Source organism: Solanum dulcamara, chromosome 5 (genome assembly GCF_947179165.1).
Source record: "Solanum dulcamara chromosome 5, daSolDulc1.2, whole genome shotgun sequence".
Classification (NCBI taxonomy): Eukaryota; Viridiplantae; Streptophyta; class Magnoliopsida; order Solanales; family Solanaceae; genus Solanum; species Solanum dulcamara.
The window spans coordinates 72,423,283-72,439,111 of NC_077241.1; the positions used below are offsets into that span (position 1 = coordinate 72,423,283).

Genomic DNA, 15,829 nt, shown 5'->3' on the forward strand with positions numbered 1-15,829 from the left:
GTCACCATAATCCAACACTGGGGCAAATTTTGATTTCGATCAAAATTTGTTGTGATTCTACAATCCAAAACTACACATGGCCTGATTCTCCTATAACCAGAGATATGTAGGCACTTCGAAACTGAAGTCTCAGCCGCAATATTTTTTGCAACTCCCACTCATTTTATTAGGACCCTCCGAGGTTATCTCATCGGTCGTACAAAATCGGCTACTCTGTCAAATTTCTTTGCTCGTCAATTCATCCCTCATTCCCAAGCAAAGAAGGGGCAAGCTGTTGACACCCAATTTTGGCCGACCTATAATTATTTTTTGAATCACTATCTTAATAGATAGGCATTTTTTTTTTAAAATTATTTTTTTTGAATTATATATATATATGTATAAAGTTAATTATTTTTAGTTTTTACCAAAATAATAATAATAATAATAGTAATAAAAAATCATATATTTAGATTTCATAGCTTATAATATTTTTTATTTGTTAATATTATTGACATCATTTTTTTTTGTTTATGAAAACAACAAGCTTTGTACATTCAAATATTATTATTATTTTTATTATTTTTTTCCGCGTTATTTAGTATATATTATACGTGTGTGTGTATTTTCTTTGTATAAATATTACTTAATTAAGTATATTTTATCAATTTACTTATTCATATAAATTTGTGCATATTGCATACCTACTTTAATACGACTTATATGAATATGCATATAAAGTATTTTTTTTATTAATTAAGTTTATTGTGAATTTTAGTTAATAGGTATGTCATATCTATTCTAGTATGCATACGATGCATCATATATATATATATATATATATATATATATATATATATATACATGAGTATTTTCTTTATATAAAAAATATATTACTTACTAAGTCTATTTTGTTATTTACTCATTCATATTAATATATACGTATTACATCTATTTTAAAAGATCTTATGTGCATATGTATATAAAAAGGGGCTATTATTTAAGTTTATTATATATTTTTTACTTGTTTATGTTAACATATCTATTTTAGTATGTATTATATACATATGACATTTTATATGTATATACGCAAATATTTATATTGTATGTACATGCATATTTACTTTACATATATAATATTATAATTTTATAAATTTATGATTTTACTTATTCAACATGTATTTGACAATTAATTAGATGACATTTTATTTTTACAATTACTTATAATTATTTCCTAATCAAATTTTAATGTAGTCTACTTTTATATTCAATTTTAATCTCAACCGTACATTATATTTTTGATCCATGGCCATAACTAATTCTATCATTTTTTATTATTATTACCCAAATCCTAAACCTAAAGGAATTTTTTCCTTTTCCTTTTATTTTTTTGGGGTCATCTTCTCCAAAGAGAAGAGAAGACACACCGCCGCCTCCTCCATTTTTACTCTTCCATCGTTGTCTCCTTCTTCGCCGGAGAAACCAACAAAATCTCGCGCTCCCTCACCCTCTCTCTGCCGCTTCTCTCCTCGTCACTCTCTTCTCCCTCTATCTCTTCTCGTCGCCGGAAAGAACCACCGGTGAAGAGAAGCGCAGCAGCCTCCAACAGCAGCACGCAGCAGCTGCCACGGCGAGCCACCGACGGCGAGCAGCAGCAGCTTCTCCAGAAGCTCCACGACGCGACTTCAGCGAGCTCGAAGCGATGACGTGCAGCTCCATCAGCAGCCTTCGACGCCAGCATTCGTTTCTTTAAAGATTGATTGCCATCTATCTCATTTTTTTTGTTTTGAACATATTTTTTATTTTGCCTATGGTTATGATTCAATGAGTCTAATATGAAAAATCTTAAAATTGCAAAATCTATGATATGTTTGTATCCCATTAAATTCAAATCATTTAATTATTAATTTGTATGTGATGTGAGTTTGGTGGTTAAATCGTTCGTTCTTCAATTTCATACTCACTGATATGTGATCAATTGGTCAATTAACCATGCCTATTTATCTCGGATTTTAGAGTTGAGTTGTATGTTTATGTCTTTAAGAATGTAAATTATCATATATGTTTCTTCAATAAGTGGAAAATCATATCTAGGCTTGATTGTGTTAAAAAAAATGTACTGAATTGCATAACTTTACGAGTTTCAAATTATTGTGGCTTTAAATGTTTAAATTTAAGAATTTGTAGCGAGTTGTGTGGAGCTATTTATTTATTTCTTTCCCTTTGTTAATATTGAATTGGTCCTCTGCTTAGATTGTAGATTGATATTTCCTTTTGCCTTGATTTATTTTGAAACAACCAGTTTGAAACATTAACATTTTCAGCAGTATGAATATGATTTGTTGTTAGAATTGATAATTCTTGCCTTAAGTTGATGGTTGGATTTGATAATTGTAGTCATAATTTATTTCCCGTTGAAATTAATTTATTCTCTATAATTAGTTTCTTCTACAATTAATGAGAGTAGGTCCCTCTTGGCATGATATTTGAGACTTCTTTTTGACAAATGGAGTTGTTCTTTCTGACTTTTTCATTTGGTTGTTTGAATTTTGATAGATTTCATTGTTGAAATCTTAATTGATTTGTTTGTTGAAAATTTTATTTGACTTTATTGAAATTTTGTACCCCTTTTGAAATGTTTGCTCTTTTGTTTGAATTATTTGAAAAAAGTCTTGACTAAGAATAGTAAAATTACTTTGTTGATTTTCTTGAATACCTTTCTTCATTATAAATTAAGAACTCACATCTTCATTTAAGGGAAGAAAAGAAAGAGAACAAACAGAGAGAAAAGACAACAAACAGACAAAAAAAGAAAGGGGACGAAACACATAAGAAAAACAAAATACATTAGAACACAAGAGAGCGCTTTAACAAAAATACTTAATTGCTTTTAAGTTCTTTCTTTTGCCTCTTTGCTACTTCAACTTGTTTGGATCTCGGATATTGCTACCGCTTTTCATTAACATAAAACTCATATTAACCGGTTAGTACTTTTTTTTCCTATTTTATTGTACTATCTTTACTTTAGATTCTTACATATTATATCTTGTCAAAATAAATACATGAAGTATCCAGGTTAGTTCCCATTTTCCTCAATATATTAGTTTATTATTTTGAAATATGTTCTTGCTTTGTTTGTTTGCTTTGTTGTAGTAAGATTGTATAATCATGATATATCGCTACATATTTGTATATTGTTTGTATTTTGCTTATGCCTTAAGCAGGATTTGAACTTTAAAGTTCAAGACATAAAGAGTTCGCCTGGACCGGAGATCTGAAATTTTATTACTCTACTTCGAATTTTTTTTATTTTATTTTATGTTACTTTATTTATTTGCTTCTCTATGCGGTTTTGTAATAATTTTGTAAGTAACTCTCTATATAAATAATGAAAATTGGGGAAAATATATGGGGAGGGGATATACTTGCTACTTGCTTTATTTATTTATTTTTTAGTTTATCATAAATTTATGTGTTTGAATGCATGTGATCTAGTTATACTACTCATTTCCACATGCTTAGGTCCATTTATTCACGATATAAAAATTTATATTTTTTACAAGATGTTTACTTTATATATATATAAAAAATAACAATAAAAATGATCTAAGAATAGTTCGTTAAATATCGTTTATCATCCTACATGTTTAAAAATAATTTGTTTATTTTATATGTGTTATCTTTGTTTATGAAAAATCTCATTTAATAATTACTTTGATGATATTTCCACATTATAACATGTACTTTAAGACTAAAACCATGAATATAGTTTCAAATAATAGCTTTATCATATTAATTATCTAGACATTATATATGTAGGATCTACTAAATCATTTTGAATGTAGTAATAATCATATTTAGATTTAAATGTCATTTTGTGTAGACATTATGTTCATTGGATTTACAATTTTAATTACATCATGTTTAAATATTTTAATTAAAATTTTAATATGCTAGTCATTTGGAAATCATGTGCATGAGATTTTATGTTGAATATCATATAGCAAATCATGTTTATAGGACTTAATGAATATTTTAGTATTTTTATAGGAATTAGGTTATGCTTATAAGATGTCAATTATTTTCATTATATTGATTCACATCGAAATCATGTCTAATATAGTGTGTTGTCAATCCATAAATCATACCTATAGTTTTTTTTAATAAAATTTAGAAATCATGCCATTAATATCATGTTTAGATCTAATTTAAAGCAATAGTTTGTTAATAAGATCGTTGATTTTATGTTTGTTAGGACGTTGAAAGACTAAATCTTAGTTTACTATCCTTGTTATGTATTTAAAACGTGTCATCTAGTTTAATGTCTTGAACTTCCTTTAAATATACATATGAAAGTAATAATATGTCCAAAATCTTGCCTCGTTTGAGTTAAATTACCAATCCTCATACTATTTGAATAATTGTTAATTAATCAATTTTATATTAGAACATTCTCTTTATTTAAAATCATATTATTCCATATTTATAAACTTTATCCAAGATTTTCAGCAAAGTAGTAAAAAATGTATTCTAAATATTAGGAAGAACTCACACGAGTTATTGTAGTTATCATGCTTATAGTTTCTGCGCCTTTAATAAATATTTCATCATATTTCTATATTTTAGAAATCATGTTCATAGGTTTAAATAATAATTTCAGCATATCTTTTGATTGTAAATATTTTAAGAACATTGTTTTATGTAGAAATCATACCCATAGATAAAAATTGATTTTGCCGGTTAAAATCATATCCCCTGTAATGTGACGTTATTATGTATAAAAATCATGTCTATAAGATTCTAACAAATATTTATTGTATTATTCCGTTTTGAGGTCATGTCTACATTTTAATAAATTTTCATTTCATTTAGAAACCATATCTATAGTATTTTAATAAATCTTCAGCATGTTATTAACTAAATCATATTAATAGGATTTATAAACACTATTAGTTAATAGCTAAAATTATCAAGCATGCCTTCTTTATTACAATCGCCTTTGTAATTAACATTGCCTTCATATATTTAAAATAATGAAATTTATTGTCTATGTTTATCAAGTTTTATATTTCACAATATCTACGTCTGATCATATGCACACACATAATTATTATGACCTTCACAACTTATCTGTATTTTCAAGCATGCTAATTAATTAATCTAGAGGCTTATTTGAGATTTTATGTGCTAACTGCTTGTCCTATCTGTTTTGTTTGACGATGAGTCTAATTAGGACGCCTATATTTTCTTTGGTCTAAAACCTACCCTAATAGTATATCCAATGTCTCTTGGACATTAAGTTGGGTCGATAGACACGCTTTAGGACGTTAGTTTTTATTTCTTTTAGATCGCTTTAGGATTATAATAACAAATGAACATAAGAGGGGTAGGGGTAATTAGGCCCTTCGGAAATGATGGAAGTTGACCCGAGCAGAAAAATGATAAAAACTTTATATATTTTGTCTTCCAATTAATGAGTCGGCGCTGATCCGAAGAAAATAAGAATGTAGATAATTTTATTTCCTGTCGACTTTTAAATATTTTTGTTTGTATATATATTTGGGGTAGTTTAATATTTTAAAACTCAATGATTTTTTGGCATCCTTAATCTTATTAGAGATTTCACCCAAATTAAATTTACAATTTATTACATAGTCATATATCTACACTTGCCTATTATCTTATTCATTTTCTTTTTATTGTGGCTACAAATAAAGTAATCATTGCTAATACTAGACATTTATTTTATCATAAATTAAATAAGTTATTTATTCAAATGATTTTAAAATATACATTTGTATTTTTATATATTTTAAGTATATTATTTATTATTTATTTTTACTATACAATAAATACATTATTATTAAATTTGGTTCATTCATATATAAGACGTATATATATGACATACCTTATATTTTCACCATTTTCTCAAATTTAATAAAAACCCTTCTTCTTAATATTTCTAAAACAAACAAAAATGAATAAATATCCCTAATCATTTTTTCTAAAACTAAATTTAAGGACTATCTTTGGATAGGCTCTGAGGGATGCCTAATACCTTCCCCTCGAGTAACTAAAACCCTTACTTAGAATGTCACAGGTTTCGCAAATCAAAACAGAGTTTACATTTACAATGGTTTTCCTAATATTTTCCTTAAAATTAGGTGGCGACTCTAAACAATTTCAAAATCAGAGGCATAGCCACATTACTTTTATGTTGCGAACTATTTCGACCCGCTCGAAAATAGGGTGCGACAGCTTGGCGACTCTGCTGGGGAAGTCCCATGCACTTAGCATTTTAGGTTTTAACCTTAGTAAAATTTAGTTTTAGAATTATGGGATATTTGTTTATGACTTGCCTTTTATTTGTTTTAATTATTTATTGTGATTTGTTATATTACTTGTTATTTGAAAGGACTCAAGCTAAATCCAAACTTGCGCTCCTTATTTGCTTGAAAAATACTACATGTTATTGATATTCTTACACTGTCACTTGCATTTTCTATCGAGTCTTTGGCCGTACACAATACACACACTGGTTCACGCGGGGAGTGTCTCACACTCCCCCAAACCTTCTTTTGGATTCTTTAGTTTCAGAGTTTGCACAATAAGATTAGTGTGCCTTCTCGCAAAAATTCAGTCCACTCTTGAATATCTAGGAAAAAATCTTACTCTAGAAAATAGGCCATGATGCATACACCTTAGGCGAGGCGATCCAATGCACCGTCTTCGCAATTAGGAAATCCACCCTTTGTCAAAGGTTATACACCTAACGACATATTTGTTTTGTGAAAGTTGTTATGAATGATCCAAAGAAAAAGAACACATGACGGATTTGGAATAAACATACTTATCATACCCTTACCTTTCTTTCAGATGAATATCAACCAAAACCTCCCAAACATTCAGATGGTTGTTTCGGACCCCCATACAATACAAAATTGGTGGCAAAACATTCGTAGGGCGCATGGTGTTGAGATCAGAAGGCATTTAGGTGCTTTGTTGTCGCTCATGGGAATTCGAGCCAACAAGATCTTCATTATATTACTGATGGAGTTTTGGGACCCAAGCACTGTGACCTTTAAGTTCTTGGATTTTGAAATCACTCCAACACTAGAGGAATTTAGTGTTTTTCTTGAATTACCAATAAGAGGAAGAACACCAATATGTCCATCAACCATAAGTACAGAAGGTTTCCTTGAGTTGTTAGGGCTGCGTATCTTGCCATCACTAAGGCGTGCAGAAAATGGGAAGGTAAAGTTGGACTATCTTTTCCAAAGATTTGGTCGTCTCGAGAGCTTCGATAAGCACCGAGATGAATTTGCATGCACTCGTAGACAATGGATGCATATGAGACCAAGGGTATTTGTGATGGCCTTTTTGGGGGCTATGGTCTTCCCAATGAGGTTTCATTCGATAAATATCAACATTCTGCCAATTGTAATGGAACTTTTTGCGGTACCGCATAACTATTCCTTGGTGCATATAATTCTCGCTGAAGTATTTCGATCATTGTCAGCATGCACAAGGGGGCATAACTTCTTTGGGGGCTGTAATTTATTATTACAGATCTGGGCAATAGAGCACTTCTATCACCGAGAACCACAAAGGGACTACACAATAGACGCCCACAATTTGATCCAAAGCCACAATGATCGTCTCAGGTATTGGGAAGCACCTATGGGAGAGGAAGAGTGGCGTCCGTTTTTGACCAACCTCACAGGAGATTCCATCCACTGGAAGTATTTTTGGATGAGAGGATCGGTTTTTGTCAGGACGCAACACTTCTATTTCATTAATCTGGTTGGGCTAGGAGGTATTCAGCCATATGCTCCTCTCCGAGTGTTACGACAATTCGGAGTTGTCCAAGACATACCATTATGGGCAAATATGGCACTACACGAGGATGATCTCACTTCGGTCCCAGCAGGGCGTATAAGGAATTTGCAATTAGATTGGGATCACATTATTACGATAGAGGCAGGAAATGAAAAATGGTGCACGCCAGAATATTATGTGTGGCGTACCACTATGAGACATTTGGCTCGGCCAAGTACGAAGGGGATTGTGGGTGTTGCGGACAACCAATGGATTAATTGGGTTAAGCAGGGAGTACTCCCTCATATTGAATTCACAACACCAATGTACAATCAAATAATTCCAGGATCAGTAGATCATTTGATACCAATGATCGAAGAAGATCCAGAGGAAGACCCTGAAGAGGATCCAAGTGAAGATCCTGAGGATCCAGAAGAGGACCCAGAGGAAGAAGCTCACTCTGAGTATGGTTCGATAGGGTTCGATGAAGAGGTAGGATCGAACCAGATTGACGAACTGTCGGAGTACTATCCAGGGCCCTATTATGATTATGATGATGATGACGACGCTCCAACATGGCCTTAGAGTTTCATTCTTATCATGTGCTTTGTCATCCTTTTGTTCGCCTTATGGCCTCCATGTACTTTCTTTTTTTTTAGGTTTCTGCCCATATACTTCATTACAAAGATCCAAGGCATCTTTGATTAATAAAATTATGTTATTCCAAATCCGAAATGTGTTTAATGGATCATTTATCATCAAATTGATTGCAATATATGTCATCCTCTAGCAAAAAGAGGCTATGTATAGGACACATTTGAATGTCGTTAACTTGGCGTGTATGTGTATTATATACTTGTTGTACTTTTAAATCTTTCCCAAACTAACATACTTTCCTTTTTCTTTCTTTTATTTTGTTTTGTTAATCCCTAAAAGAACGTTGATTTGTGTCGACTTGCGAACTGGCTGACTCACGATACAACCTTCGATCAAGGGGAAGGATGACAGGTGGAGAAGAATTTAATGCTGCTGCAAACATAATGATACCAGTAGAAAATCCTGAAAGTTCTCAAAATATAGCCGACATCCAAAATGACGAGAAGATGGCTCACATGGCGCAAGAGCTTGAGATTTTGAGAGAGGAACTACGTCAAGTGCGAGACTTGGCCAAGCTTTCGGCTACTACCTTCCCAAGTTTCAAGATGCCCAGCTACCTCCCTAGAGCTGACCTGCCTCCTGCAGATTCTCCAAACATGCCTAAACGTGCTCCCGTTCATGGTCAAGCACCATTAGCTCATCCGTCTGCAATCAGGACTGCTCCTGACCTTCCCACTCAAGACCCCGTCACACCTACCTACCCAGTGACAAACCAGATATTTGGAGCACACACCGTCGCTCCTTATGATTCACAAATCCCACCTGTATATGCTGTTGAGGCCCCTACTTTCACGACACCGGTTAGGGTCAAAGTCCCGTATGAGGTTGACCAATATGCAGAAATGGAGAAGGATGCTCGATTAAAAGAAGATAAGTCAATAGACGCTCAACTTCGAGGTCTAAGAAAGGCGTTGAAAAACCTACAAGTCACTAGGGGAACAGAGAGCTTAGATTATGATGACTTATGCATCCACCCAGATATTGACATGCCGGTAGGATACAAGCCCCCAAAGTTTGACATATTTGATGGAAAGAGCGATCCTCACGCACATCTGAGGGCATACTGTGACAAGTTAGTCGGTGTAGGGAGAAATGAGAAACTAAGAATGAAGTTGTTCATTCGAAGTCTATCTGGAGAAGCGTTGACTTGGTATACACGCTAGGATCCTCGCAAATGGTATAACTGGCAGGAAATGGCTGAGGATTTCATGAATCGTTTCAGATTTAATACTGAAATCACTGCGGACAGGTTCTCATTAGCCAACATACAAAAGAAACCATCGGAGGACTTCCAGGAGTATGCACGACGTTGGAGAACCGAGGCTGCAAGGGTTCAACCACCGCTCGATGAGAGTGAGCTCTCAAAATACTTTATTCGAGCCCAAGAAGGTATCTACTTTGACAAGATGATGTCAATGATGGGCCAAAAGTTTGCAGAATTGGTTAAGATGGGAGATTTTATAGAGGAAGGCATCAAATCAGGTAAAATTCAGTCCATGGCTGCATTGCAAGCTGCAAGTAAGGCCATACAATCAGGATCCATTGGTGGCATTAAGAAGAAAAAGGAGGATGTTTCAGTCGTCAATTACCAACATGGAGGACAATCCCACCAATACCCCAACAATCCCCAAATTGTTGCACATACTCCATACACCTCGTATCCAGTATATAATACCCGACCACACTATAATCCACCTCGAGCACCAACATACCAAAGTCCAACAAGACCACATGTCCCACTCCAAGCACCAACCCACCAAAATAGACCAGCATATGTGCCAAGACCACGTCCAAATCTCGAAGCCAGAAATACTCGCACCTACACACCCATTGCTGAACCTTATGCTCAATTGTTTGAAAGGTTGAGGATAGCAGGAGTACTACATCCAGTTGAGGGAAAACTCCCCGACCCAATCCCTTACAATTTTGATGGAAACAAGCGATGCGCTTACCACTCGGGAATCCAAGGGCATGACACAGAAGATTGTTATGGCTTGAAAAAACAGGTTGAGACGTTGATCAGAAGAGGAATAATAAAATGCACTCCAACACCTCCGAATGTGAACAACAACCCTTTGCCAAATCATGAGAATCGAGAAGTCAATATGATTTCTCTAGAAGAAGAGTACAACTTGGGAGAAACCATCGCGCTTGTCTGGAACGCCGAAGAAGCTGCCACTGCATCTCTAGTGCAACCTGTTATCACTGTTCAACTAAGAGAACCTTTTACTGTCCAAACATATATCCCGAGAGTTGTAGTTACCACTACAGTTGCTAGAAAGGCTGAGTTTGACACCAAAGGAGTCCCATGGGATTATAAAACAGAAGCCAAGGGCAAGATGATTGACGCCGCTGTGGCTCAGGGGATGACTAGATCAGGAAGGTGCTATACTCCCGAGAATCTGAATCAAGGAGTTATTGGGAAGGAGCCGAATCCCAAGAAGAATGTTACGGATGCTGAAGTCACAGAATTTTGGACAAAGATGCAGCCGAAAGACTATTCAGTCGAGGAGCAACTGAAGAAGACATCGGCTCATATATCCATAATGTCTTTGCTAATGAGTTCTGAGGCTCATAGGAATGCTTTGATGGAGGTGTTAAATGGGGTTTGCATTCCAAAAAAGACCGCAAGTGAAACCTTAGCTGCAATAATTGGACAAGTATTGGAATCTAACAAAATCTCTTTCCATGATAATGAGCTACCAACGGAAGGGACTGGACACAACAAAGCACTTCATATCGCGGTCAAATGTCGTGATAAGATTGTGACCCGAGTTCTGATTGATGGCGGTTCTGGATGTAACATCTGCCCTTTCACAACTATGAGAGTTTTAGGCTTGAATATGGGAGATATAGAGGAAAGTCGTGTAAAGGTGAGAGCTTTTGATGGAGCACAGAGAAGCGTCATTGGAGAAATCCATCTCACATTGCAAGTGGGACCAGCAGAATTCCCTATTTTATTTCAAGTGATGGATGTGTCATCGAACTACAACCTGCTGCTGGGAAGACCATGGGTCCATATGGCAAAAGCAGTCCCTTCAACTCTTCATCAATGTGTAAAGTTTGAGTGGGGTCACACAGAAGTTACTGTTCATGGGGAGCTCAATCACCCCATTTATTCTGTCAATTCTGTTCCAGTAACTAAGGAATTAGATGGAGCCACTTTTCACACTTTAGAAATCATGCAAGCTGTGAGGATTGACGAGAAGTTAGAGTCGGTTGGTGTGAAATTGTCAGGGGCAGCAAAGATGGTCGCAGCAGAGATGTTGAAATACGGGTATCAGCCTAAGACAGGACTTGGACCCAGGGCCAATGGCATAGTTGAACCCATCCAGTTGAAGCATCAGAAAGGTACCACTGGACTCGGATATGGATCTACATCGGGACGAGTCCACAACAGGGGATCCATCAAGACAACGTTCGTACCAGAGCAAGTTCCGATTCTAGATCACGCATCTGACGATGATATAGCGGAAGGAATAGGAAATTTGTTCGTGGCCATGATTGGAGAAGAGGAAGAGATAGATCTTCACAAATTGAGCATCCGTGATTCCAAGCCTGGAGAAAGCTTGCAGAATTGGACCGTCAGTCCTTCCCTGTTTCGACAAGAGTCCTGCATTCATATTAAAAATCCTAGTTCAACGGTTATGACATGTAATGAATCCATCGAGCAAAGTGAAAAGAATGAACACGATCAAGAAGAATATGATGAAAGCATGATGCCTGAAAATCTACCACAGGAGATCGAGAAGTTTGAAAGTCAGGAGAAACCTAATATGGATGAAACAGAGGTTGTCAATTTAGGAGATGAGGAAACTGTGAAGGAAACCCGAATTAGCATACATTTAGAGGCCGAAAGAAAGAATGAGTTAATAGAATTGCTTAGGCAACATGTCGACATATTTGCTTGGTCTTATGACGATATGCCAGGGTTATGCACCGATATCGTTTCACATAGACTACCAATTGATCCCACCTGCCTACCCGTTAAACAAAAGACAAGAAAGTTCAAGCCAGACTTGAGTCTAAGGATCAAAGAAGAGGTAACCAAGCAGATTGAGGCGAACATTGTAAGGGTCACAAATTACCCCACTTGGTTGGCAAATATAGTACCAGTGCCAAAAAAGGATGGAAAGATCAGAATATGTGTGGACTATCGAGATCTCAACAAAGCTAGTCCTAAGGATGATTTCCCTCTCCCAAATATCCATATACTCATTGACAATTGTGCAAAATATGAATTGCAATCATTTGTCGATTGTTTCGCGGGATATCACCAGATATTGATGAATGAAGACGATGCAGAAAAGACAGCATTTATCACTCCATGGGGGGTGTATTGCTATAGAGTAATGCCATTTGGCCTAAAAAATGCTGGTGCAACCTATATGAGGGCCATGACCACCCTCTTTCATGATATGATCCACAAGGAGATTGAAGTATATGTGGACGATATCATTATCAAATCCAAAAGGAGTTTGGACCACCTATATGATTTGCGAAAATTCTTTGAGAGGTTGCGAAAGTATAATCTAAAATTAAATCCAGCAAAGTGTGCATTTGGAGTACCTGCAGGAAAACTGTTAGGATTCATTATTAGCAGGAGAGGCATAGAGTTGGACCCCTCTAAGATCAAAGCAATTCAAGAATTACCTCCCCCGAAGACCAGGAAGGACGTGATGAGTTTCTTGGGAAGGCTTAACTACATCAGTCGGTTCATAGCACAATCCACAGTAATTTGTGAACCCATTTTCAAATTACTTAAGAAGGATGCTGCCACAAAATGGACGGAGGAATGTCAAAGGGCTTTCGACAAAATCAAAGAATATTTGTCCAACCCGCCAGTATTAGTCCCACCTGAGCCTGGGAGGCCGTTGCTACTATACTTATCTGTCATGGATAATGCATTTGGATGCGTATTGGGACAACATGATCAGACAGGTAGAAGAGAGCAAGCCATTTATTACTTGAGCAAGAAGTTCACACCGTATGAGGCAAGATATACCTCGTTGGAACGAACATATTGTGCTTTGACTTGGATCGCGCAGAAATTTAGGCATTACCTGTCTGCATACACCACGTACTTAATCTCAAGATTGGATCCACTCAAGTACATCTTTCAAAAACCAATGCCTACAGGTAAATTGGCAAAATGGCAAATTTTGTTGAGCGAGTTCGACATTGTGTACGTGACAGAAAAGGCCATCAAAGGACAAGCCTTGGCTGACCACCTCGCAGAAAATCCAGTGGATCAAGATTATGAGCCTCTAAAAACTTACTTCCCTAATGAAGAAGTATTATTTGTAGGAGAAGACGTATCAGAACGATACGATGGTTGGAGGATGTTTTTTGATGGAGCATCAAATTCCAAAGGGGTTGGAATAGGAGCGGTTTTAATTTCAGAAAAGGGTCAATATTACCCAATTTCAGCCAAGATTAGGTTTGATTGCACCAATAACATGGCAGAGTATGAAGCTTGTATTCTCGGACTTAGAATGGCCATAGACATGAACGTCAAAGAGCTTTTGGTCATAGGTGATTCTGATTTATTGGTTCATCAGGTGCAAGGAGAATGGGCTGCTAAGAATGTGAAGATCCTTCCTTATTTGCATTGCATAAAGGAGTTGAGTAGGAGATTCACAAAGATTGACTTCAAACATGTCCCTCGAGCTCAAAATGAATTTGCCGATGCTTTGGCAACAATATCCTCAATGATTCAACATCCGGACAAGAATTACATCGACCCTATTGAAGTAAAGTTATATGATCGACATGCATATTGTTTTCATATTGATGAGGAATTGGATGGAAGACCATGGTACTATGACATCAAGAGATTGATAGAAGCACGAGAATATCCCGAAAATGCCACCAGCAAGCAAAAAGGGACTCTGAGAAGGATGGCCAATCATTTCTTTCTTAATGGAGAAATTTTGTATAGGAGGACTCCAGATTTAGGATTGCTAAGATGTGTTGACGCCAAGGAAGCGACGAGACTTTTAGAAGAAATACATGCAGGAACATGTGGACCTCATATGAATGGGTTCACTCTAGCTAAGAAGATCTTAAGAGCTGGATATTTTTGGATGACCATGGAGAGAGATAGCATTCGATACGTGCAGAAGTGTCATCAATGCCAAGTGCATGGAGATTTTATACGAGTTCCACCAAATAAGCTCAATGTTATGGGTTCCCCATGGCCATTTTCTTCTTGGGGCATGGATGTAATTGGACCCATAGAGCCTCCCGCATCAAATGGACATCGTTTCATCCTTGTAGCTATTGATTATTTTATAAAATGGGTCGAAGCTTCTACATATAAGGCAGTAACTAAGAAAGTCGTGGCAGATTTTGTTCGTAACAATATCATTTGTCGATTTGGGATTCCAGAATCAATTATAACAGATAATGCGGCCAATCTCAATAGCGATCTTATGAAGGAAATTTGTGAGCAATTCAAGATTGCTCATCGAAATTCCACAACTTATCGGTCACAGATGAATGGAGCAGTTGAAGCAGCAAACAAGAACATCAAGAAGATTTTGAGGAAAATAGTGGATGGTCACAGACAATGGCATGAGAAGTTACCATATGCTCTGCTCGGTTATCGTACCACAATCAGAACTTCCACTGGGGCAACTCCTTATATGTTGGTTTATGGTTCAGAAGCAGTAATACCTGCTGAAGTGGAAATACCATCTTTAAGGATTATTCAAAAGGTCGGTTTAGATGATGCAGAATGGATTCGCAGCAGGATTGAACAGTTGATGCTCATTGATGAGAAAAGAATGGATGCAGTTTGTCATGGTCAACTTTACCAAAACAGAATGGCCAAAGCATTTAACAAGAAGGTCAAGCCTCGACAGTTCACACCAGGACAATTAGTATTGAAGAAGATATTTCCTCACCAAGGAGAAGCTAAAGGAAAATTTGCACCAAACTGGCAAGGTCCTTACATGGTTCATAGAGTATTATCTGGAGGAGCAGTAATCTTGGCAGAAATGGACGGTACAGTGAGCACAAAGCCAATCAACTCAGACTCCATCAAGAAGTACTACATCTGAAGACATCAAGACTAGCTTTCATTTTTTTTTTACTCTTACATTCCATATAAACAGAACTACGTCTCGACCTGACTTCCCACGGTGGGGTACGTAGGCAGCCCACATCGGGTTCGGTCCTCTTTTAGAAAATCCAAAAACATCATTTCCATGTATTTAGAACTACGCTCGACCTGACTTCCCTCGGCGGGATACGTAGGCAATCCTTGCCGGATTCGGTCCCTTTATAGTTTAACTTTTCTATTGTACTCGAACTACGTCCTGACCTGATTCCACTTGGATATCATTAGAACGTGAAGGATCTCACGAATAAA

At 36.1% G+C, this 15,829-nt stretch overlaps 2 protein-coding genes across 2 annotated transcripts; both read left to right on the top strand.

The window, feature by feature from the left end:
• The first annotated feature begins 6,990 nt into the window (after positions 1-6,990).
• On the top strand, positions 6,991-8,382 carry LOC129890742 (uncharacterized). The gene has a single exon (XM_055966229.1). The coding sequence runs from the start codon at positions 6,991-6,993 to the stop codon at positions 8,380-8,382; it is 1,392 nt and encodes a 463-aa protein (XP_055822204.1).
• A 1,265-nt stretch (positions 8,383-9,647) lies between these two features.
• LOC129890743 (uncharacterized) lies at positions 9,648-15,518 on the top strand. Its single transcript, XM_055966230.1, has one exon. The coding sequence runs from the start codon at positions 9,648-9,650 to the stop codon at positions 15,516-15,518; it is 5,871 nt and encodes a 1,956-aa protein (XP_055822205.1).
• The last annotated feature ends 311 nt before the right edge of the window (positions 15,519-15,829 follow it).

What these genes read in the sequence shown, in the direction of transcription:
- LOC129890742 (XM_055966229.1), top strand. Translation starts at nt 6,991, where the DNA reads ATGGGAATTCGAGCCAACAAGATCTTCATTATATTACTGATGGAGTTT.
- LOC129890743 (XM_055966230.1), top strand. Translation starts at nt 9,648, where the DNA reads ATGGCTGAGGATTTCATGAATCGTTTCAGATTTAATACTGAAATCACT.